The following is a 24,779-nucleotide window of genomic DNA, read 5'->3' as shown; positions in this document are numbered from 1 at the left end:
GAGCCGGGTAGTTTTTACCTAAATGTTTTGGTGGCGAGCGGGCGAGGGGGCGGTGCACGGCCCTAGGTAATGACAGGGCAGTCAGTCTAGGAGCCACGCGGGGGCTGCCCGTCCGGCCGCGACCAGAAAGGAGACTGCTTTCTCCCCCACCCGCTTTCTTCCCTTGGGGACCGGCCCCACCCCTCCATCCCCTCCCAGCACCCCCCACCTCCGACCCGCCTCGCCCCGCCCCCCTCCTGGCAGCCCCAGCGCGCATGCTCTCTTCCCCCCACCGAGTAACCTGGAGATTTAAAAGCCGCCCGCTGGCGCGCGTTGAGGAGGCAGGGGTCCGAGCTTGCACGCGCCAGCCCCCAGGTGACAGCCGCGCGCCCCGCCAGGTAGGGGAGGGGCCGCTCCCGGTGGGACAGGAGCGCGCGGGTGGCCACGCTCGGCGGTGGCGTCCTGCGCCCCGCGGGATGGGGCCGCGCCGTGGCGTCCCGGCCCTGCGCGAGAGGAGGCTCGTGGGGAGGGCGCGGCCCTGGCGGCCCGGTGCCCAGGGCGGGCGCCCGCCCGCCCGCCCGCTCGCGTCCGCGCCGAGTGCGCTTCCTCCGGGAGCGCTGAGCTGCGGCGCCCGCTGTCCCGGGGCCGCGCGCGGAGGGCGGGATCGGGGCCGTGGAGTCCCGGGCCAGGCCGGCGGAGGGCCGGCCGCCCCTGCTGCAGCCTCCCGCTGCAGAGTTTTCTTTGGAAAGTTGCGTTTATTTCTTCCCTTGTCCGGGCTGCGCCCGAGAGGGGCAGATGAGTCACCCGTGGCGCGCACAGACCGCACTTCGGGGAGCCCGAGAAGGGGGGCTCCAGCTGGGGGCCGTGGTCGGGGACAGAAGGGGGACGTAACTTGCGTGGCCGTGGAATTGGGGCAAGGCTTTGGTGGAGTTGAGGCTGGATTAGTGAGTGTATGTGCACACGCGCGATCCTGTGCCCCCCCTCCCCTTCTCTGCCTCTGTTGCCCTCCGAAAGCAGCGCCGGCTGTGGCTCCTGTGTCCCGAGGCTCAGGTGGGGATGGGGAGAAGTCTGCGGTTCTAGAAAGCGCTAGGCGGGCGGTAGCACGCCCGGTGGAGAAGCCCCAGGAGCCTGCAGGCTCAGCCCTCCCCTGGTCTCCGCTCCCCTCCAGGGAGCCCTGTGACTACTTTCTCCCTTGACCTCCGACTCAGCCCCCTCCTTCATGACACGCACTTGACTCGTCCAAGGCCACGGGGTACCCGATGCTTCCTCTTTCCCCGGGAGTCTGAGTTGGAGGTAGGAGGAGTTTGGTCCGGTGGGTACTTGGAGAGAACTTGATGTTCAGCTGTGACAGACCCTATCTCCTCAGCTAAGCTGAACTTTGAATAGCCTAATTAGGGCCTTGCAGCCGTGCAAGGCTTAGACACGGGCTCAGAATGACTCTTGCTGGACTCCTGGAAACTTACTCAGGAGTGAGGGTGAGGTGTGAGCTCTGTCTGCCAAGCATGCAGCACAATCCCTTTCCCAGAGTGGCGGCTTCGGTGTGGGCCCACGTGCCTAAGGCGTAGGGGAACAGGTTGACAAGTGGAGCTGGAAAGAGGAGGGTCCAAGAGCTAGCTATATGGCGCACAGGAAGCCTTGGAGCCTCACAGAACACCATGTCCTAGGGAGTAAGTGGGACATGGTTTGAAGCCTCCGGCCCTTCTAAAGTTGGATCCATTTCTTCCCTTCATTCCTCCCTTATCTCCCGCCAGCCCCAGCTCCAGGGCTGTCCTGGAAGCAAGATTGTACGAAAAGTGCCCAGAAAATGGAGCTTGACTCACTGGGTGAGTCTAAAAGATAACAATCCAGCTGTGGACATCCAGGCCCCCGCCAGGGTCTTTGCCAAGGGGAGCTTTCCTATGCACTTTTGGGGCGGAGGGTGAAACCCACTGTCCTTCCTGGTTCTCTGAGTAACCCCGAGGGAGCAGGAGGAGGTACTGGACAAGGTCTCTGGGTGGTCCACTATGCCCTGCAGGCTGCTGGACTGTGAGAAGATGTGTGCTGGTCCCGAGCTGGAACGGAGCCGAGGCAGAGCCCTGGGGACAGCAAACGGCAGGAAGGTGGGGTGGAGAAGTTCCAGGTCATTGGAAGCAAGGCTGATTTCAGGTGGGAACCTCCGGACCATTGAACCCTTGTAGCGCAAGTCAGGGATGAGAACACAGCCGGCCAGGAAGGCGGCTGTTCCATGGCCTGTTCGCCTCACTGGCTAAGCTTCATTAGCCTGCAGGTTGTGCTGACTTTCCAGCCTTGCTGCGAAGTGGGGACGATGATGCCCCTGCCCCTGGTGCAGCTTTGTTCTTGAAGTGAATCACAACAGATACAAACAACACTAACGAAGAGATACACAGTCCAAACATACAGCTTCATCCCACAACGCAGATAGAATTGAACTGTGTGTCTTTAGCCCGGCCTGATGGCCGACACCTGTAATCTCAGCTCACTTGGGAGGCAGAAGCGAGTGGATTAGGAGTTCAAGGCCAGTCTCATCTACATAATGAGCGCCACACCAACTTGATTTATGTGAGACCCTGTCTGAAACAAACAAACAAAACCCCCTCAAAACAAACAAAACCCATTTTGTTATATGTCTGAAATGTAGTAAATGCTCAATAAATGTTAATCTTAACTTATATTTATCATCTGTGTCTGGATGGTCTGCAGAACCTGGTTTGAGACTCTTGGGGGCCCTGCTGGTTGTGGTGTGTGTGTGCGTGTGTGTGTGTGTGTGTGTGTGTGTGTGTGTTGTGTGTGTGTGCGCGCGTGCGTGCGCTGGTGTCTATGTAGCTCAGGCCGCTCTTGAACTCGAAACTGTCCCGAGCTCCCTAATGCTGAGATTATAAGTGTACACCACCATGACCAGCATGGGTCTTGCTCTTTTTATTTATTTTTTTTAAAAGATACTGTTTTAGACTTCTTTGGGGACAGGATCTCCTGGGCTTTGGGAAATGTGTTCAAGTCACTGAGAGACTTGGCTCTAGCATGTGGATCGAATCCCATTTCCTCCACAGCGAGTTATTGGCCTCCTGATTATGCCTTCTCTGCAAGCCAAGCGTACCAGGACCTGCCCTCCAGGATTTTGGGATTAAGGGGAGGGCTCCAGGTAAACCTCTGAGCAGAGTGGCTGCTTATGGAGAGCCTGATAAATGCCAGCTGCTGCTGCTGCTGTTTGGCTAGAGTGGAGGCAGTCACTGTGGATTAACTTAGAAACTGGTTTCTTAGACAGTCACCATATATAACCACACGTAAGCCGCGAGCAGCACATTGGCAGTTGAATTTTGGGTCCGGTGCAAAGACCAAACCAAGACTAGGTGGACATCTTGGTCTCTTCCCCTCTCTGTTCTTCCTGATGTGGCTATGATTAGTGCAGAAACCGCTGCCTGCCTCCCTCCCTCCCAAGAGTATACTCACAGACTGGAGGAGGGTACTGCGCGGGACAGGGGGTGAATATATGCCCTGAAAGGTTAAGAGCCTTCTGTGTAGATAGGTTACATGTTATTTTAGGAAGACCGTGTGGGGAGGACGCCCTGAGGTGAGGACTCCTCTGTCTCTCCAGCCGTTGGGGCCTTTCATGCCACACTCTGGCATCCACCAGGAAAGCCCAGCCTAGCTCTCTAGGCTTGCATTTGGTCCTTGAATTCGCCCTCCCAGCCTAACTTCCTTTGAAAAGCCAGTGCCCTGTTTGCTGGACAGTACGTGTGGAGGCTGGACCAGTTGGTACCAGGCCCAGCGTCTCAAATGCTGATGCCACTTGACTCCCAGCAACAGAGCTGGAGTTCTGAGCTTTGTGTAGTGTATTGGGTGTTGCCTGAGGGGGCAGGGGCAGTGACAGAGGCATATCAGTGTCCTGATCTTTGGCCAGAATTACCTGTTTAATCTCGTGTTCTGGTGCGTGGTCTGTGTTTCTTCCTCCTCCCCTGGGGAGCTGAGGTGGGGAGCCTTTTTAATTCTGAGGTTGGAGATGTCCTGCCTACACTGTTGGCTTGATTTCTCTGTAGAGTGAGATTCTGGTCACCCTGCAAGGCTGTGGTGGGAATTAGATGTAACTCATATGTCAGCAAAATCTCACAGACCAGATAACTCAAAAAATGTTTGTTCTTCTTCCCCTGACTCGGGACATCACTTTCTCTGGGGGGCTGGGACAAGTCAGAATGAAGAAGGCAGCTTATCAAACCCAGGCCAGGCTGAATGCCCAGCCAGAAAGGATACCCTCAGGACCAGCCAACCCCTCAACAGCGGTTCCTCTCCCCCAGAGTCCTGTCAGCACCCCCAAATCTCTAATCACAAGTGTACTTTGAGCTAGCAAATAGTGTCCAAGCTAGAGCACTTCATCACTGTAGGGATGCAGCCATGTAGATTCCTGATGCCGGAGATCTGTGCACCCAGATACCCGAGTGTGGCCCTGGCTGACTCCTGGGCTCCCTGGTCCAATCAAAAGATTCCTGCCTTGGTCTGCCTTCTGGACCCTCAGGGCCTGGGCTGTGTTCTGCTTCTAACGGTCTGCACTACACAGGGAGGGTGCCATGGGATAGGGGCAAACCAGGACCAAATGCAGAAGAATCTGGCCTCGTGCCTTAGTTGTAGCAGAGTTGGGAGAGAGAGAGAGAACATGACATCTTGGGGTTCAGGGAGCCCTGGAGGATTAGGTGTAGGACTTGAGCTGGAGAGAGTTCAGGCAAAGGGCAGAGGCTGTCCAGAAGAGGGAAATAGCTGGAAGTGAAAGCCAGCCAAGTGGCAGTGAATTCCCTCGTCCTGGGCCCGAGGAGGTGTGACCGACCGACATCTAGGACACACCGATCTGAGAGCCGGATCTGAGATCAGAACCCAGTTGTGTGGCTTTGGTTCTCATGTTCTTTCCTGTGTACCTGACTGGAGAGGGGCCAGTAGGAGGGGTGGGTGTGTTTGGAAATCCCAGGCTCTAGGGCCTAGGTGCCCTTTGTGTGCGGCAGCAGCACCTGCTTACCTCTCATGACTCAGCCACAGGTCCACTTCCTCCAGGAAGCCTTGACGTTGACAGGACCACGCCCCCTACTGGCTGGCCTGTGTCTTAGCGCTCACACCACCCTAGCCGCACACGGATTGCCCTTTCTCCTGCCAAGCAGAGCTATGAGCAGTCATTTCTGTACCTCCATCACTTTTACTGGTGCGGTGGGGATGGTAAATAACTGGCTCTGGGAGTGCCGATGGGCACATCTTAGGGCTCTTAGACATTTCTTTTCTTCCTTTCCTTTTCTTTCTCTCCTCCCCCCCCCCCCCAGTCAGGGTTTCTCTATGTAGCCCTGGCTGTGTTGGATCTCACTCTGTAGACCAGGCTGGCCTCAAACTCATAGAGATCTGCCTGCCTCTGTTGAGATTAAAGGTGGGTACTGCGACCACTCTCTCTGACATTTCTTTAGGGGTGCTTAGGTTTCATATTGAGGTATACTTTGAAGGGTGGGTACCTGGCTTCTTAATATTCTTTTTTGAGATCTGTTCTTAACCTTGTTCAGCTGAATGGCTGTTTTTTTTGTTGTTGTTGTTTGTTTTTGTTTTTGTTTTTCTGGTCTTGGGATCAAATATAAGCCATATGAGCTTTCCTCACTGAAGTAGATCATCTGCCTGCTTTGTTTTTGAGATAGGATCTCACTGGGTAGCCCTGGGTAGCCTAGAACTTACCATGAAGACCAGGCTGGCCTCAGACTCATAGAGATCCATCTGCCTCTGCTGGGACTAAAAATGTGTACCACTGTACCTGGCAATTTTGTGTTATCTCTTTTTGAGACAGGTCTTGCTGTGTAGCCCAGGCTGGTCACAAACCCATAGTCTTCTTCTCGGCCTCCCTAAGGCTAGGATTACAGGTGTGGTTCTCATCTTTGAGACTACACTTCCCCAGAACTGGCTGGCCCAGATCCCTCTCATTACAGATAGGCTGGTCACAGACCTGAGTATATCAGGGCAGATAGAGACCATCAGATCTGCAGCCCTGGAGTCAGGGCACCCAGACCTGGGCTAGCACCTTGTTGGAGCACTCCGCCCAGGGCTCTGCTCAGCTGTGCACTTGACCCAAATGCTCGGCCCCTGGCCTCTTTCCTGTGTTCCTCACCTCCAGAAAGAGGCCAGGCAAAGGGAGGGACTCAGATTGGCTGTGTACACCCTGGGAAGAGCTGCCCAGGCTGGCCTGGCTGACGGGCAGGTGTCAAGTTCACTGAGAGAAAGACTGTTGAAGTTTCACTTTGCAGAGGCGCTGGAAGAGTGGAGGAGACTTCTGAGTGGCCTAGAGTGGCCTCGAGACTCTGCAGAGCCCCCCCCCCCCCCATTACTTCCAGGTTCTCTTCCTCCTCTGCAGAGGACTTCAGGATTCTTTTGGCACCCTGCTTTTATTGTGGACCAAGAAGAGGAAGAATTTAGTTACTAATTTCTGCCAGAAACAGAGTCCCGCTCCAGGAGAGAGGAGGGGAAGGGGCAGTTCCGTCCCGGATGCCCTGCTTACTCGGCTGCATTTCAGGTGACTTCTGACCTGGGCACCGTGCTGGTTAGCAGTGTGTGGGCAGGGCCGATGGGGTAAGTGCAGCTGGGGAAGTCTTTCCCTCTCCACCTCCCTGACTCACTGGGGAAGACTGGATGTGACAAGCCCCTCCCTCACGCCCTGTGGCCTCGTCAGGGGACACCTGCCCTGAGCTCACCCTACCGAAGGAGGCTCAGGACAGGTGCTGGGTCACCTAACCGTACACCTTAGACAGTAGATTAGCTCTCGTTTTACAGGTATGGAAACTGAGTCCTGGGGTGGTGAAATGGCTATACCCTTTCGCAGTGTAACCCGGTACTTACTGTGTTACGTAGCTACCAATGTTGCCGAAGTAGGGCTACGTCTTTCTGGTTCGCAGTTCAAAGTGTTTTCCAAAATTTTGGAATGGTTGCAGAGTTCCTGGTTTTAGTTTTTCAACCTTGGTTGGAGGTGTTAAGTTCTCCACTGAAGTTTCCTTCTTGTAAAATACCAACTCGGTATGGTAGACCTAAAGGTCTACCGGGCTCCTGGAATGTGCTAAATGTCCCCTGGGCAGTTGGTAGGGCCAACTACTGTCATCATTGTCCCTGTGGATGGAAACAACTGTCTGGTAACCATGGGACAGGCGTCCCCTCTGCGGCAGATCTGTGGCACTGACCTCGCCTCACCTGTTGGGGCCAGCACCTGGGAAGGCGTTTACATTCTTGACATTCCTCCTGCCCCTGGGGGCTGCTGGGATCTGGTAAGAGGCCTTGTAGATAGGGAGAAGGGGAGGCTGAGGAGAAAAGCAGAATTGATCTTCTCAGCCACTGTGTTAGGACGGGAGAGAGCCTCTCCCAAGTTCCCTCCACCAAGGGCCCTTCATATCTCCCTCACGTGGCTTCGAAGTTGTTGGTTTGTAGGTTTTTTTTGTTTTTGTGGTGCTAAGGATGGAATTCCAGAACATTCTGCATGCTAGGCAAGCTCTCTACCACTGAGCCATACCTGCAGCCTGAGGTCAGTGCTGTTAAGTTCTTCTGTGAAAAGGACATGCTGATTGGACCCCTATCACCCAGTGGCTGGCCGAGTAAACTGATTGGAAGGGGGCGTTGTCGTGCATGTGGCCGTCACACAGGCTGACTGCAATTAGGAACTACATGTGGAAACTAAGGCTCAGTAGGTCACGCCACAAACAGGCGGAAACCGGCATCACACCCAGGTCCAGCTGACCTCCCCCACCCGACCCCAAAAGCTTGATCACAACCGTGGGACCTGCCAAGGTTCCAATGTCCAGCCCCAGGGGTGGCAGAGGGTTCCGGGTAGCCGACTGCTGCTTGTCCTGGTATGGCGGGCGCACGCAGTGTGACGGTGGGTGGCAGCTGTTGTCCGCGACCAAGTCTGGTTGGGAGGCCCAGGTGCCTGGAGACAAATGCATGTGTGTGTGTGTGTGTTGACTGTCACCAGGGGACCTCAGGGGTGCCGCCGCCCCGGCTCAGGCTGTCCAGGACTGACTGCTGGCCAAGGTGAGGTTCAGGCCAGCCCCGGCGCTGCGGTCACTAGATTGGAGAGGGGAGGGGAGGGGAGGGGCGCTCAGGGCTGGCTCCAGGGCCTGCTTGCTGCCCCTTCCCTCCCCCTCCCTTCCCCCAGCCCCCGGCAGGCATTTGTTTCCTTCCGAAGCTGCCCAGGCCTCTTAGACGCCGCAACAAAAGCAGCGCTGCTCCGAGCCGCCGCCACCTGTTGGGTTTTCACACATTTCGAGCGAGCGGGGGGAGGGGGCCGTTGCCCTTTTCCCAGTGTCTCCGGGGTGCCCCCCGCTGCCCCCCCAGGGCCTGGGATTCTCTTCGCTGCCCCGTTGTGACAGGACTCTGGGGCAGGAGGAGTTGGGGCGGGGGGCAGCAGCAGCTGGAAGGGGAACTGAGTGGGAAGGGGCCGGAGCTGGCAGCGGGGGAGAGTTTGATGGATTACTCCGCGGGCCCAGAGGTTTCTCCCTAATCCCCCTTTGTGTCCCGGCCTGCAGCCCCCCACTCTCTCTGACAAGCTGCTGAGCAGAAGGCTTCCAGTCTGACGGAAGAAAAGGCAGCTCAGCAGGGTGAACTCTAAATCCCTGGCCTCCCAGCCACGGGGGAGGCAGGAGCTGAGGAACCTGCCCGGGGTGGGGCTGGGTCCCCCTTCCCTCTGCCCAGCCCGCGTTCTTTGTTAGAATTCCCTCGAAGTGGAGAGGTTGCCTTGTGAGGGGGGCCCTCAGATGCCTGGGAGGTAGTGCAGTCACTGTGGAGTTTTTCTCGAGTGGGACAAAGGATACACAGGGACCCTCCTCCGTTTGGAAATAATTGGTCCCAGAAAGCCAAAGACTGAGTGGTAGGTTGGGAGGTATAAAAGATCAATGGTTCCATGCTGTATTCCCCCCTCCCAGAAGCCCAGGTAGAAATTTCCACAGCACCTGTGCAGGGTCTGTAAGAAAGGGTTCTAAAGAGCAAGCTCCCTGCCTCAAGGACTGTGTGTGTGTGTGTGTGTGTGTGTGTGTGTGTGTGTGTGTGTTTTAAGGTATCTGCAAGTTTCCTTGTGGGGCTCCCACGAGGATGCAGCCGCTCTTTAGGAGTGCCGAGCACCGAGTTTATTAGGCAAGGCTCAGAGCATTGGTCTCCTGGGACTGAGGCAAGGGTATGGGCAGTTAGGGGTATTGCGCCTGGACACACTCATACCCCAGAGGGTCATCTTCTTACTGCCAGCCTCGAGGGTCTGCTCAATGTAGAACAAAGTATTGACTCTAGTCCAGTGTGGAGGAGCAGGGGTCCCCACGCCCTTTCACCCTGGCCTTGCCTGGAGTGGGCCGGGGAGGTTGAACTGGGGTGATGGACCCCCTTTCTTCGTCTCTGCCTGGATGCGAGACACTCCCTACCAACCAGGTCTCTCTCCCCGGGAAGGACCGTGGATTGTGGTGAAGGATGGAGACGCGTGTTCCGAGCCTCCAGAGGAACCCAGTCTGTGAGAAAGCAGCCCTCTTTGTCAGTGTGAAGGGAGGACACAGGGTCGCAGAGCCCGCGGGGTCAGTGTGGGGGCTGAGGCCGTTTGATGTGCCTGGGCGGGGTGTGGGGACTCCCGGCGTGCATAAAGAGGCCATAGACTTGCTGACAGTGGCGGGGCGTGGCCTGTCCCCAGACTCTGCTGGCTGTGGCCTCTGTCAGCAGAGGGTATCTGCTCCCCCTGCTCCACCTCAGCCTTGTGGGGTGGCAGGAGCCCCTTTGAAAGCCCTCAAAGGCCTCTTTATGTGGCCTCTGATCCTCCCTTCCCTTACTGAGCCATGAAGGACGCAGGGCTGGCTTGGGTCACTTTTCCTGTGCTGGCCTCCAGTCTGTCTTTTTGAGTTTTGGACAAAGTTCAGGGCAAGTTTGTTCCTGTGACTCAGTTTCACTTCCCTAGGCTGCCTGCTGGGGGGTGGAGGCATTCTGGGCCAGTAGGATCGATGTGGGCCCCCACTGGGGTGCTGGCTGGGCCTACCTTAGGTGTGTTTGGGAGGACGACGTGAAGCTTCCCATCCTTTAAACACACACCTCTGCCGTGTCCATGCCTTCCTTGAAATACACATTTCCCGGGTCTCTGGGCTTGCTGGGGTGTGCGTCCAAGAGTTGCCCGCCCTGGGGCTTGGTGCTCCATCTTAGGTTCATAGAGTCGTTAGAGTCCAGTTCCCTGACGCCCCCACCCTGCCTTCCCAGGATTTAGTTCTGATCCCCATAGGGATGAGGAAGGAGGAGGGTTTAGGGGAGAGCTCCATGAAGGGTCCTCCGAAGGGTCCGAATGGTTTCTTCTGGCTTTCTAGCTGTTGGGCCATGAGAACCCACGGAGGAGGAGGAGGAGGAGGAGGAGGAGGGAGAAGTTTGAAGCTTGAGAGGAACATCCGCACCCGCAAGGCTGCTCATGCTTGTCCTTCCTCCCGTGACCTGGCCGGCCTTCCTCCCCCGCCACCCCCCCTCTCCAGGTGAGCAGCTGGCTCCGCCGGTTGATCTTCTGTGTGGCAGACCAAGCACTCCAGAAGTAGTGAGGAAAGACTCTGAGACCGGAAGGGAATGGGGAGAGTTAGACCCTGCCCGCGTTCCCTAACGCCAGGAGGATGAGGAGCCCAGACCGCGAGGGGCAGCCTCGACCTGTCCCTTTCCAGCTTGGATGAAGGCACACTCTGGTGCTGCCATCAGAATTGGTACTGGGTTTCTGTCTCAGTACCCAAGGCAGAGGGCCCTGCGGGTGATTCTGAAAGCTCCAGTCAGTGCATGGGGGTCTGGAATAGGGTTGGCAGACCTAGAGCAGGGAGGCAGTTGAGGAGGGTGGACATTGGGGATAAGAAAGTTGGGCTTTGAGCCGGGCGGTGGTGGCACGTGCCTTTAAATCCAGCACTTGGGAGGCAGAGGCAGGCGGATCTCTGTGAGTTCGAGGCCAGCCTAGCCTGGTCTACAGAGAAAGTAGGGCTTGGATGAGGAGGTTCTTTGGGCTTAGAATTCCTTGGATAATTCTGGGCTCAGAAAAGTTAGGCTGTCGAGAGTGTCTCCTTCCAGGGCAGAGACTGTGTGTTCAGAGGGAGGGGCCTGGGAGCCTGCCTATGTTCCACCCCACTCATTTCCATGAATTGTGTGAGCCCCTGGTCCAGACCCCGGAGACCAGGTAGAGAATCTCTGGGGGTGGGGTGCCGAGAAGCACCCTAGCTCAGGAGCTGCTGCCTGTAGGAGGACGGGGAAATGCGTGTGTTCCGTTTTCCTGTGGCCCACGGGCTCCCCGCTCCCACTCACTAAGGTGTCTAGAGAAAGGGCTGAGGGGAGAGCGGCCTTGAGGGGGGAGGACGGCAGGTGGAGTGACCTGGCTAATGGAAAAAGCAGGGCTTGGAGAAGGAGAGCAGGTTTATGGGTGAGGTTGGGTCTGGCAAAGTCTCTGTTTGCTCAAGGAGGACCAGGTCTCTTAAACCCAGTGCAGGAGAGTGCCCAGTCCCTCCCAGGCCAAGGGTGGGGAGGAGAAATGACTAGAAGTCTTCTAGCCCAGACCCTGCCCCTCCAGGCTGGGAAGGATCACTAGGGAAGGGCAGGGGTCAAGTTGAACCCACGGTAGCCCAGCTAATGCCGATGACTGTCCAGTGCCTCCGCTTTAGGACCGCGTGGGTCAGTATTTTATCTTCCTTTTTTTACGCCGCCCTTTTAGGAGCCCTACCCCTTACCAAAGTGTAGGGACTTTGTGGAGGGAGCTGCCAGGTGCTGAGATTTACCTCAAGTCCTGTATTTCCTAGTCTTCAGCAGCTGAACCCTAGAGGGCCAACGTGGAGGGGAACGACCTTCCTCAGGTAGATGGTGTCTGGACTCTCTGAGACACAGCTTAGTACCTACTACATGCTTTGTGATCCCCCCCCCCCAGGCCTGGTGTTAGTGGAGAAGATAAAAGAAGATGGAGTGCCTTTTATCACGAGCTGGTGAAGCTGGCAGAGCGTTGTCTGGAGGGGGCTGCAGCCGCCTCGCCCTCCCCATAAGGAGTAGCCACTCATCAGCAACATTTATAGGGTTGATTAGTGAGGAGTTTTGTTTCCTGCTCCTCTTTTTGGATAAATGCAGGTTGGCAGGCTCTTAGCGTTCCTCACCAGGGCCTGCCCTCGGTCTCTTAGCACATTTTGATGCCGATTTGAAACTTTTCCCTTTCTGTCTTTAAAAACTCTGTGTGTGTGTGTGTGTGTGTGTGTGTGTGTGTGTGTGTGTGTGTGTCCGTGTGTCCGTCCCTGCTTCAGTGTTGAACCCAAGGCTTTGCATGTGTTAGGCAGGTGCTTTACTGTGGGGGACCAGCCCCCACACTTTTTATTTATCCCAGGAACTCTTGAGGATTGAGGGATAAGAGACTGAGTTAGAAATAGAGAGTAAAGAAACAGAGAGAAAACACAGGATAGACTCGGTGGCCCTGGATCCTTATCCACTGGCCCAGAACTTTATTCCAAAGGTCTGTTTATAACAGTGCCAAGGGGTGGAGCAAAAGACCTCCCCTTGCTAGTTAGACCCTCACAAACCCCTGGTGCCCAGGCCCGTGGTCCAGTCAACCTCCCGTGCAGTCCTGCTGGGTACAGCCTCTGGGAAACCCGGTGGGCTCCGACACTCGACCACTGAGTTACACTCAGTCCCTCCTGTAATGTAGGGGCTCACTTTGTAGTTCAGGCTGGCCTCAAATTGATGATCCCCCTGCTTCAGTATTCCAAGTGGTGGGACTGTGGGACTACCCACCATGCCCTAGTTTCATAGCTCGCATCACAGGCAACAGGGGTGCCTGTTGGGGAGCCAGACTTGACAGTTCCTTACCCAGTGGACCCAGGAATTCTGGAAGAAGGGGCCGTGCTGCATGCACAGGCTTGTGTGAGCCGAGGCCAGAGGCCAGCTAGGAAGTGGCGGCATCCACTAGCTCAGGGCTCACTGGCCTCACCTCAGAGGCTCCTAATTAATGCGAATGGCTGAGATCTAGGATCCCGTGCTGTGAGGCTGGTGTCCCAGCTGCTTGGGGACAGTTGGGGGGTAATAGATGGCTCGCTCTGTCCCCCCCGCCTCCTGTGAACAATGAACCTGAGGGAAAACTCTTGGGCTTAGGCTCACCAAGAGGAACTTTGTGTCTCAGCGACAGATTGAAACCCCACTTAAGGAACTGTATCTTCTCCCCTCTTGTCCCCGTCCCGGGGCGTGGGGGTTACAGTGTGACATGGCTCAGGGCCTGGAGGGAGAGAAGAGGAAGTGCCGCTGGGTTTTACTTTTTAACAGGTTACATGCACATAATTATGTGAGTACTGTGTGTTCTGGTTGGAGTGGAGGCCAGAGGTTAACTAGTGGTGGATGTCTTCCTTGACGCTCCATTTTTTTTTTTTTTCTTTAAGGCAGAGTCTGTCATTGAACTTGGAGCTCACCAGTTGCCTAGACTGGCTGGCCAATGGGTTACAGCCGCCTGCCAGACTCCACCCCAGCACCGGGGTTCTAGACAAGTGTCGCCACACTGGATTTTACATGGTGCTGGGAATCGGAATTCAGATCTTTATGGTTTTGTATCAGGCACTTGGCCAACTGAGCCGCCGCCCCTGGCCACGGCCTCCCCCCCCCCTGGAAATATTTGTGTGTGTGGTACTTGTTCATGTTCATGTGTTCATGTGTATCGGTGTATGCAACAGCCAGAGATTGATAATCCAATGTCCTCTCCTCTTGATAATCAAATGTCCAATCAAATTGCTCTCTCTCCACCTTATTTTCTGGGACCAGGTCTCCCACTGAAGCTGGGGCTCCCAGACTCATCTGTCTGGCCCTGGGGTCGTCCGTGTCTGCCTCCCAGCCCTAGGGTTACAGATAAGGAGTACCATGCCTCGCTAAAAATCGGCTGGGAATCCAAACTCAGCACCTCATGTGTGCACAGGAAACACTTTGCGCACGGAGCCACCTCTCAGCTCTAGGACTGTCACTTTTGACAAGCATCGAGTGGCCCATCTCGGGAAGCTGGAGAGAAAAGCAAACGAGTTGAGCCTGGCAGGGGGTGTCCAGGGCTACCTTGAGAGCCAGCCCTGAGTGTCTCCAGAAAGAGATGCTTCCGAAGAGAGCGGATGACATCGGCTTGGCCTTGGGATGTGCTGACGTTCCAATGTCACTTTCTCTTATTAATTGTATCAGTGCTAGACTAATGTTAACACGAACCTCCTGACAAAGGGGCTGGTCAGGGCAGAGCGTAGGGCTACCTCACTGGCCTGCAAACTAGCAGGACTCAGAGAATGTGAAGCAAATGCCGGAGACCTGCCCCGGGGCCCAGGACCCAACATTTCATGTGACTGTGACCGACTGTCTTGCCTTTCTAGGATCTGGCTGGTGAGATGTGTCCCCATCAAGGCACTAGACGATGACCGGTGTTTATCGTGGGATGAAATGCTGCACCGGCACCCGAGGGCTGGCAGAAATGGGAGTCTGGCTGAACCGTAGGAAGTTGGTGGTGGCGAGGAGGAGACGCCACGGCAGGGCTGAGCCCAAGCAGCTGTGGAGTATGTGAATAGCCCCAGAGCCCTAACTGCCCTGTCCAACATGGTCCAGAGGCTGTGGGCCAGCCGTCTGCTGCGGCATCGGAAAGCCCAGCTCCTGCTGGTCAACCTGCTGACCTTTGGCCTGGAGGTGTGCCTGGCAGCCGGCATTACCTATGTGCCGCCCCTTCTGCTGGAAGTAGGGGTAGAGGAGAAGTTCATGACCATGGTGTTGGGTGAGTCGCTCCACGTTCTTTCCTCCTGTTCTGGTGCATGCATCTGGGCTGTGGGCAACAGTTCTCTTGCCTGGGGAGTGGTGGGAGACATTCCCTGTTCTCATCTACATCTCACAGCCCTTGGGGACATTCCACTTGACACACAAGGAAAGGGAAGACTAGATTGGTCTTATTTAGCCCCGGTGCTCAGTAGAATTGGGACTTCACCGTGGTTTCCCAGTCAGGGTTCTCTTTCCTGGGCACACACTGGACAGGCGGTGTGGGTTTCTGATGTGGTGAGCAAACTGAGCAAGAGCCACAGAAGGCAAGTGGTTACCCTTGTGGCTTCCCTCCTTCAAGGAGAGGATGCCTTGTGAGGGTGCAGGCTCTGGGTTCTGGTTGTTTGTTGAAACCCTGCTTCTGACCCGCAGCAGACCTGTGTATGGCTTCCCAGGGGCTGCGTGCCTGCCACCATTTCCTCATCTGAAAGCAAGGTGTTTATAACACACTATACCGAGAGGAGCCGCGTCCCTGTGAAAAGCTGAGTGTCTTGCTGCAGCGTGACATGTTGTGCCAACCTCCCTCGTCCTGACCCCTGACTGGTGCTCTTTCTCCTTGCAGGCATTGGCCCAGTGCTGGGCCTGGTCTCTGTCCCACTCCTCGGCTCAGCCAGTGACCAGTGGCGTGGACGCTATGGCCGCCGGAGGCCCTTCATCTGGGCTCTGTCCCTGGGTGTCCTGCTAAGCCTCTTTCTCATCCCAAGGGCGGGCTGGCTGGCAGGGCTGCTGTGCCCAGACACCAGGCCCCTGGAGTTGGCCCTGCTGATCTTGGGAGTGGGGCTGCTGGACTTCTGCGGTCAGGTGTGCTTCACTCCCCTGGAGGCCTTACTCTCCGACCTCTTCCGGGACCCGGACCACTGCCGCCAAGCATTCTCGGTCTACGCCTTCATGATCAGCCTCGGGGGCTGCCTGGGCTACCTCTTACCTGCCATTGACTGGGACGCCAGCGCCCTGGCGCCCTACCTGGGCACTCAGGAAGAATGCCTCTTTGGCCTCCTCACCCTCATCTTTCTCGCCTGCGTGGCAGCCACTCTCTTCGTGGCCGAGGAGGCCGTCCTGGGCCCCCCTGAGCCAGCAGAAGGGCTCTCGGTCCCCGCCGTGGCTTCCCGCTGCTGCCCATGCCGGCTGGGCCTGGCTCTCCGGAATCTGGGCGCCCTGTTTCCCCGGCTACACCAGCTGTGCTGCCGCATGCCCCGCACCCTGCGCCGACTCTTTGTGGCCGAGCTGTGCAGCTGGATGGCGCTCATGACCTTCACGCTGTTCTACACAGACTTTGTGGGCGAGGGGCTGTACCAGGGCATACCAAGGGCTGAGCCAGGCACCGAGGCCCGGAGACACTATGATGAAGGTGAGTCTTTCTAGCCAGCTGCTGTGGGTGGGTGCTGCCCTGCAGAGGCAGGCAGGCCAGGGTTGGGAGATGCTCACGGCCTGGCCGCCCCCACTCCCTGTCAGTAACAGAGAAAGGATCCATCTGCGTGCCGCAGCTCATGGATGGGGCTACTATCCTTGTGGTCTCCCCAGGGTTTCTAAGTCTATGTGGCTCCATTCCCACGAGGCCTGGTGCTCCCTGCTTACTTTCCCAGAAGCTCACCCCGCCTTCTAGTTCCGGCATTCCACGGAGCCATCCTAGAGCCACTGGGGGGCCATCTTGTGCTCCTCACCCCCTCCTCCCTGACACCACCTTGAACCTCTTCCTTAGAACATCGTCCTCTGCCCTTAGCCAACAGCTCTGGCCACATTCACTAGTCACAATCTAGAGCCCATGGTTGTGGGCAGGTGGGGAGGGCCCTGGAGCGGGGCGGGGCGCGGCGGGTTCCATGGCCACCCGTCTCTGGCTCCTCCCCCGGATGGCGTAGGGTCCTTACCCTCACTTCTCCCTACCCCCAGGCATTCGCATGGGCAGCCTGGGGCTCTTCCTGCAGTGTGCCATCTCCCTGCTCTTCTCCCTGGTCATGGACAGGCTGGTGCAGCGGTTTGGCACACGGGCCGTCTATCTGGCTAGCGTGATGGCCTTCCCTCTGGCTGCTGGTGCCACATGCCTGTCGCACAGCGTGGTCGTGGTAACAGCTTCGGCTGCCCTCACCGGCTTCACCTTCTCGGCCTTGCAGATCCTGCCTTACACGCTGGCCTCCCTCTACCACCGTGAGAAACAGGTACTCCCAGTGGCCAGGAACCGGGGCGGGGGCTGGCTGAGCCGGTCAGGATGTGGTGTCCGACGAGGATGTAAGGAGAGGCTTGGCTTTCTCTGACCGGAGAGGACAGCCGGGGTCAGAGGCTCCAGCTGCCGAAGAAGTGTAGATTAGATTCTAGGAATGACTTCCTGGCTTTTAGAATTAGAAAGCAGTTGAGGGGATGATGGCAGGAAGTGCAGATGAGCCCCTTACTAGGAATCCTGGAGAACAAGCATACAACGGAAGTCCTCTATTCTGGGCCGTATTACCATATCCAGAGGTAGGGTGTGGGTCCCTGGTATGTGGCTGCAGCAGAGGGCAGTGGGAATAACCTGGCCTTAGCTATTCTTTTAGAGAGGATTGTGATCCATCTGTATCCTGCTTGCTGGAGGATGGAGAAGGCTTCTCCCTGCCCCTCTTTCCAGATTCCCTTCTAATCCTCTGTGTGTCTCTCTGTCCCCGTCCCCACCTCTCCCGCTCTCCTCCTTGGCCTCCATCCTCTCCCTCAGTCCCCTCAGTGCCTATCTGAGCCTGGCATACTGACTTTTGTTTGCCTGAGCAATAAACTGGGGGGGCCTGGCTCCTTGATTGGCCAACACTCACCAGCCCCTGCAGAAGGCCCTCTGTGGGAGGCCTCCTGACCCAAACGGCACGCTCACCCTGTCCCCTGCCCTGGCCTTGCTGGGCTTAAGGACCTGGGTTCAGAACTCTACCCTACCGAGCACAAGTTGGTATAGCTTAGGGGAGACTATAGGCCTTGGTGTCTAGAGTTTTCAGAGTTAGGAAAGACCTGGCCCCTGGCCACAGCTAGTAGGCTAGTTTGCTCAGCAGTAATTTGCAGGGGTGTGGAGAGGGGGGCTGGGAATGGGAACCTGGGTCCTCAGGCTTCTATTGGCTCTCTGGGAGCTCTGGGCCGCGGCTCTAAAAGCTGCTGTCCAAAGATCGGGCTTGAGTATTTGTGGTTATGCCAGAACTAGCTCTCCTCTCGACTGGGGAGCGTGTGTGTGTGTGTGTGTGTGTGTGTGTGTGTGTGTGTGTGTGTGTGTCCCCGGGGACCTCTCCAGTGTCCAGCCTCACTGGCCGGTCCTTGGGTGTCAGCAGGAAAAAAGGGTCCAGAGAGGCACCTTTTGAAGACGGGCTCGGTCCTGCAGCCTGCCTGCCTGTCCTTTGCCACTTGCTGAGCTGTGGGATGGGTCGATGAGTTGTGAGCTTCCCCGGCCTCGGCTGCCAGCTCCCTGATCTCTGGTGCAGCCAACCCAACCGATTTCTGTGCTCGACACTGCCCGGCACAAGGACCAGTGTGGGATAAGGCCTCAGCTCGTCCTTCAGTAGGAGGCCCCAGGCCACAGGGGCCCAGGGTTGGTGGGGTCAGGCAGACGCGTGCCCTCTGGCCTCAGGCAGCCTGTAGGGATGACCTGAAAAGCTTCAGGGTCAGGCAGCTGAGCTGTGGGGGTCACCAAAATGGCCCTTCCTGCTTGCCTCTCCCTTCTTCAGGCCCAGTTTCTGGGCTCGCTCTTGTCAAAGGCCAGGACAGTGATGACCTCACCTTGGGCCTGGGCCCTAGAGGAGGAACAGGACAGTAAAGACTTCCTATGTCCCAGTAGAGGGGTGTGCAGAAGGGGGTGTGAGGTTGCCTGTGTGGGACTTGGGGCTTTAGGAGCGTCTTGTTGGGTTTGGTGTCTTGTTTCTGTCTGTCCCAGTCTTCCTGTGCTATTCTCAACCTGTAGGTCGGAGTTTGCTGACTTCTTCCCCCACCCCCAGCTGAGGATCAAACCCAGGGCCTTGTGCTTGCTAGGCAAGCGCTCTACCACTGAGCTAAATCCCCAACCCCGCTGACTTCTTATCTATTCTAAGAAAAGCTAAAAGAGACTTCAGGCCTCAAATTTGGGGGTTCTGCTTAGAGCCACAGCAGGTAGGGTTTCCCCAGGTTTCGGAGTTTTTTTTTTTTTTTTGAAAGCCAGTGGCCTGGTTTCTTAGAGCCCCTGGGTCAGAGGCAGTGAGGAACTGTTCTCAAATCCACTTATCTTTGTTTCCTTTTTGCGCGCCCCCTCTCCCCCCCTCCCCGCCCCCAACTCAGGTGTTCCTGCCCAAATACCGAGGGGACGCTGGAGGTGGTAGCAGTGAGGACAGCCAGACAACCAGCTTCCTGCCAGGCCCTAAGCCGGGAGCTCCCTTCCCCAATGGACATGTGGGCCCTGGCAGCGGCAGCAGCAGCAGCCTCCTGGTGCCCCCACCTGCACTCTGCGCGGCCTCTGCCTGCGACGTCTCCATGCGAGTGGTGGTGGGTGAGCCGCCCGAGGCCAAGGTTGTTACTGGGCGGGGCATCTGCCTGGACCTTGCCATCCTGGACAGCGCCTTCCTGCTGTCCCAGGTGGCTCCGTCCCTGTTCATGGGCTCCATTGTCCAGCTGAGCCGTTCGGTTACTGCCTACATGGTATCCGCGGCAGGCTTGGGTCTGGTCGCCATTTACTTTGCTACACAGGTAGTGTTTGACAAGAACGATTTGGCCAAATACTCTGTGTAGAGTGCTGTTAAGGCATTGAGGAGAAAGGGTCGGCCTCTTGGGCCCCCGAGGGCTGCTAAGCTGGCCTCTCCGGGTCTGTGTCGTTGCCTAGGTGGTGTAGCTCTCTGCTGCCACCCTATGGCGGTGAGGTGTATAGTTGCACAGACCGAAGCTGCGACTTCCAGCTCGTCTGGCTTTAGAGTCCGGCGGGCGCCCCCTGGCGGCTTCTCGCGTGGGTATCCGTCCGTCTGAAGTCCTGCAGGGATGCAAATGCGGTTTGTACCGGTGCGTTACCAAGGCTCAGAGTTAACAGCTCACCTCCTGGTTGAGTCGCCACGGAAGGATCTGGGGACCCGAAGGAACTTCCCAGTGAGTCCCTTGTCCGGATTCGGCCGCTTTTGCTCTTGCACGGGAGTTTCTTGTGGGACACTCTCCTCCACACGGTTCGACAGGACGGAAGTTGGAGGGAGGAGCCCGAACAGACAAGGTGAAACCCCGTGGTCCACAGCACTGCCCTTCTGCTGCGTCCCTCACCCCACCTGTTCCGGGAAGTGGCTCGGCTTGTTGGCCTCTGTGTTGCCCTCATGGAGACACAGGCCTTTAAATATTTAATTTATTTATTTAACACATTAGAAGTAAAATTCATTCCCAGCCTTTTTATGTTGTGCCTGGGAGGTCGAGCAGGGTGGGATCTCCAAGAACTGGTTCCCCCTAAAATAGCTGATCTGCCAGACTCCTCTTCTAGGGTGATAGATATCGTCCCCAAAATATCCAGCCCAGTCCCTTGGGCAATCTATTCACCCTAATTGAGAGCCCGGAGCTGTCCCCACTCAAGTCTGGGCATTGAGGGAAACTGGAGTGGGGTTCAAGGTCTCTACAGCATACCAAGTCCCCCTTTTCTCTTGCCCCAGCTTGGCCCCCTGACTCCCCCCCTGCTCCCTATATGACAGGACCCATAAAAAGCCATTGCCCTTCCAACTCTGTCCACTGGCTCCATGATCTCTATGTGGGGCTTGTTGAACCCTAAGCACAAATGTGGTTCCTTAGGCCTCAGCCCATCACAGCCTCTGGGGCATATCTGTCACAGCCTGGGGAATTTCACACCAACTCAGGACTACTCCCTGCCAGAGCCAAGGAGCTCTTGTCTAGGGGGTGGATTTCAGTGCTGATTGCAATAATGTTGTGTCTTATTTATTTAGCAGAGTAAATATTTTATACTGTATGTGAGAAATCAGAGTATAATGTTTATGGTGATGAAATTAAAAGCTTCTTATATGTTTACTTGGTGTGTGTTTGTCTTTTCTGAGCGGGAAGGGGTCCCTGCTGAAATCAGTGTCTCTCTGTTCCTGGGGCTCTTAGCTTAGGCAGCTTCAGTTCCATTTGCGGCCAGCAGAGGGCACCATGGCCCATCACCCAGGTGCAGGCGTATGGGAGTGGGGGTAGGAACCGTCTCTCTCAAAAGGGTCACAGAAGATGGAGCAGTCACAGCGAGGACACTAGAGTGTAGCTGGCACGCGGGGCAGAGTTTCAGCAGTGGGGGTGCAGTAACAACATCCTAGCACATCATAGTTTCACTCTGGCCTCCGGTCAAGTTCAGGCCTTCCCGCCTTGCCTTCTCTGAGCTCTCCTACCCGACTGGCCTTCCTGCCCCTGACACTGTAGGGTGGTCAACCATGAATCCCCACGAAAGGGCTCATTGGACTTCTGAAAACGTTTTCTATGGGGCTGGAGGAGAGAGGGCCTAGTCGGTAAGTGCACATCCTGTTCTTGCAGAGGACCCTCAAAACTGCCTGTAACACCAGCTCCAGGGAACCTGACACCCCTCAGATGTCCTCTCTACACAGACACACACATGTGGTACACAGAAACAATAATAAAATCCAAATAAAGTCTTCTCCGTATTATTTAACTTAACTGAAAATTGTCAAACAGCCTGAGTAGCGTGTCTGGTATACCCAGAGCCCAGCTTCTCAGCTCAAACCCTGCTGTTTGTTCCAGCCCCTCTCCAGGGGTTATTTTAAAAATCATACACCGGACCATTTTGTTTCACCTGTAAAACTTTGGTATGTAGCTCTAAAAAAATAGGACTTCACTGGAGAGATGGCCCAGTGGCTAAGAGCACTGGCTGCTCTGCCAGAGAATCGGACTTCCGTTCCCCCGCATCCACAAGCTCCTGGAACTCCCGCTGAAGGGGGTTGAACACCCTTTATTCCGCCTCGGCGGGCACCCGCATGTGCATGCACACAATTTTAAAAATAGACTGTTTAACTACTTGACCATAATACCGTGTTATCCAACGAAGCACAGACTAATTACTAAGTATTCGGATCATGTACAGGTTTCCCCAGCTGCCAAAGGAGTCTTTTCTTGCTGTTCTTTGGTGTGGTGGATTGAATAGAACGGCCCCCAGAGCTCATAGATTTGAATGCTTAGCCATCGTGGAGTGGCACTACTTGAGAGGGATTAGGAGAGGTGACCTTGTTGGAGTGGGCGTGGCCTTGTTGGACGAAGTATGTCACTGGGGGTCAGGGGGCATGGAAGGGGGCTTTGAGGTTTCAGAAGCTCAAGCCAGGCCGTGTGTGGCTTTCTTCCTGCTGCCTGCAAATCTGGATGTAGAATCTTCAGCTACTGATGATGATGATGGACTAAACCTCTGAAGCTGTAAGCGAGCCCCAGGTATAAGATAAAGCTTTTCTTTGTAAGAGTTGCCGTGGCCGTGGTGTCTCTTCACAGCAGGAGGACACTGACCAAGGCGGTTAGTTTGAATAAGGCCTCCGTTTATAGACGTTACTTTGGTTGCTTTATCATCTTGTATACTGCATTCCTGAGTGTCCCTCTTTTTATTTTTAAACTGCCATTTAAGAGCAGTAGGCTTTTCCTGCAGTATTGTCCACCTTGCCTTGGGCTGGCTGTTTCCTTGGTGGCTCTTAGGTGGCTCCTCTTTCTTTTTGTGGTGCTGGGAATTGAATCCAGGGCCTTGGGCATTCAGGGCAAGTGCTCTATCACTGCCCTACACCCCCCAGCCTTAAGATGCTCTTTCCTCCATCCATATAAGCTGCTAATAATATAGAGAGGCTTGATTAGTTTCAGGGGTTATTACAGGTGGGACTGCATTGTGTCCTTACTGTAGCATCCTCCATGGGTATACAGTGCCGTACTGCCCCAGGTTTTTTGGTGTCAACACTGATTAGTGGATGGGTGGTGTCGGCTGATCTAGCTGATAGACTTTCCCACCAATCTTCCATCTAAGCCATTGGTGATCATTGCCTAGATCTCATTCCCTAGATGTAAAATTACACACTTCAGCCTCTCTCTGTGTCTGTCTCTTTCTTTTATTCTATCTTTTGCTCACCGCCCCCTCTCCCCGTGTGTGTGTGTGTGTGTGTGTGTGTGTGTGTGTGTGTGTGTGTGTGTGAGGTTTCAAACCCAGGACAAACAGCTGAGGTGCTTATTTAACGTATCAAAGCTGAACCTGGCTGCCAGGTTCTCCCAGCATCCCTCAGTCCCTACTTGTTACAGGATACAGCTTGCATTCCCCACCCTGGACCCTGAACTCTCCAGCCTAGGAGCTGGGCTGCCCTTCCCCCAGACACTGTACTTACCCTTCTCTTTTGGACCTTTGGCCTCCTGGCTGCTGCACTGGGTACCCCTCTCCACTTTCTCGCCTCTCCCTTGCCCTCCCCCTCTCCCAGATGGCCCAGCTCAGTCCAGTCATGTCCACTCTGCACTCTCCCAGAGGTCCCTGCCTCTGACTGTGCTCTCCCGCACGTCTACAATAAACTTTCTCCTCCACCATGCCTGGGGGCAGCCATGTCCTTTCCTTTTTACCCGTGTGTACATGTAGCTTTTTGAGACAGGCTGTCACTCTGTCACCCAGGCTGACCTGGAACTCACTCGGAAGCCTAGGCTAGCCTTATTCTCTCAACTTTCCTGCCTCAGCCTCCCAACACTGCAGTTACAAGTGTTTACTACCACGCCCTGCCTGTGGTTTTCAACTTTGTTTTAGCTTCTTTGTTATTTAAGGCCAGGTCTCTATGTAGCCTCGCCTGGCCTGGAACTCACCAGGCTGGCCTCGAACTCACAAGAGATCTGCCTGCCTCTGCCTCCAAAGCACTGGGGTTAAAGGGTAAAACCACATTGGGCATGCATTTCAACTCTCTAATACTCTGTATTTATTTGATGTGTTTCTTCCATAAAAAAAATTAAAGGCTGCTGCACATCTTGAATCTATGTGGGAACTCACAGAGATCCACCTGCCTCTGCCTCCAGGTGTGTGCCATGGCGCTCAGTTGGAGTTGGTGTGCTTGTTGAAGCTTATGTTTCCTGTGTTCTTTGCTAGGATGTTGGTGGCCTTTGCTTTTTCCTTGTTTTTGGTGTGACAAGGTGGCTCATCTCATCCACTTCCTGCCCTAGGTGTGGACTCGGATGTTCCTCCAAGGGTCTCTGGAGCAGGTTGGTGACCTGCTGAGTCTTAGTGTAGGATTCCCATTGGTGGGGCCATTGTTTTTAGGTCTTGTCAGTCTGGGTCAGAGTTTATTTTTCAAAAAATATTACGGTGATGATAGTATTATTGCCACAGACAACACTGCTAAAATTAGGATGAAAAAGATGTCTTATTACGTTTTATTTTGTTTGTGTCGGGGGAGGAGGTGTCTGGGAAAGCGCCTCAGTGTATCACAGTGAGCACATGGAAGCCAGAGAACAACTTGCAGAAGTCAATTCGTTCCGATCCTGTGCATCCCAGAGAGCTAACCCAGGTCATCAAGCCTGGTGGTAGGCACCCTTACCTGCAGAGTCATCTGTAGCCAGAAGTTTCTGCGGTCCCACCTGGCCCCACGGTCCTGTGTTTCTCCGGTTCCGTCCAACCCTTGGGTCCCGCAGCTGCTTATAAAATAATCATTCAGAGTCTTATATTAGTTACGAACTGGAGGGCCTATGGCTCAAGCTTCTTGCTGGCTAGCTCTTATAACTTAACCCATTTCTATTAATCTGTAAGTTGCCATGTGGCTGTGGTGTGACTGGTCTGCTGGCATCTTGCTGCTCCTTGGGCAGCGGATGGTGTCTCCCTCACCTCGCCCCTCTTCTCTCTGTATCTCTGCTTGGATTTTCCCACCTGGCTGTAAGCTTTCTTGCCATGGCCAAAACAGCTTTATTTACCAACCAATGGGAACAGCATATATCCACAGTGTACAGAAGGATATCCCATAGCAGTCATCTTACTGGCTCTAAGATTTTCTTTTGTGGTTGTTTTTGGCTCTAAGATATCTCCAATTAGGAATGTTTTTTTTTTGTTTTGTTTTGTTTTGGACAGGATCTCACTATGTAGACCAAGCTGGCCTCAAACTTACAGACATCTGCCT

The 24,779-nt window shown here is 55.4% G+C and overlaps 1 protein-coding gene across 2 annotated transcripts; it reads left to right on the top strand.

Annotated features, from left to right (window-relative positions):
* Positions 1-237: 237 nt before the first annotated feature.
* Positions 238-20,700, top strand: Slc45a3 (solute carrier family 45 member 3). Of its 2 annotated transcripts, none has more exons than XM_028876523.1 (5): positions 238-377; positions 14,316-14,707; positions 15,308-16,093; positions 16,633-16,898; positions 18,994-20,700. In XM_028876523.1, exons 2-5 carry the CDS (start codon positions 14,536-14,538, stop codon positions 19,438-19,440), a joined length of 1,671 nt encoding a protein of 556 aa, XP_028732356.1. In that variant the 5' UTR covers positions 238-377; positions 14,316-14,535; the 3' UTR covers positions 19,441-20,700. The 2 variants fall into 2 exon arrangements, with proteins under 2 accessions (XP_028732356.1, XP_028732357.1); XM_028876524.2 differs by having other exon boundaries at positions 273-354.
* Positions 20,701-24,779: the final 4,079 nt, after the last annotated feature.

Source organism: Peromyscus leucopus, chromosome 15 (assembly GCF_004664715.2).
Source record: "Peromyscus leucopus breed LL Stock chromosome 15, UCI_PerLeu_2.1, whole genome shotgun sequence".
NCBI classification, from domain to species: domain Eukaryota; kingdom Metazoa; phylum Chordata; class Mammalia; order Rodentia; family Cricetidae; genus Peromyscus; species Peromyscus leucopus.
Note: the sequence above shows the minus strand (reverse complement) of the source record. Positions and strands in the feature narration are given on the sequence as shown.

Bases quoted from the DNA above. Each gene is read 5' to 3' on its own strand.
- Slc45a3 (XM_028876523.1), top strand. From the start codon at position 14,536: ATGGTCCAGAGGCTGTGGGCCAGCCGTCTGCTGCGGCATCGGAAAGCC. The intron at 16,094-16,632 runs GTGAGTCTTTCT...CCCTACCCCCAG, and splicing joins CCGGAGACACTATGATGAAG to GCATTCGCATGGGCAGCCTG. The intron at 16,899-18,993 runs GTACTCCCAGTG...CCCCCAACTCAG, and splicing joins TCTACCACCGTGAGAAACAG to GTGTTCCTGCCCAAATACCG.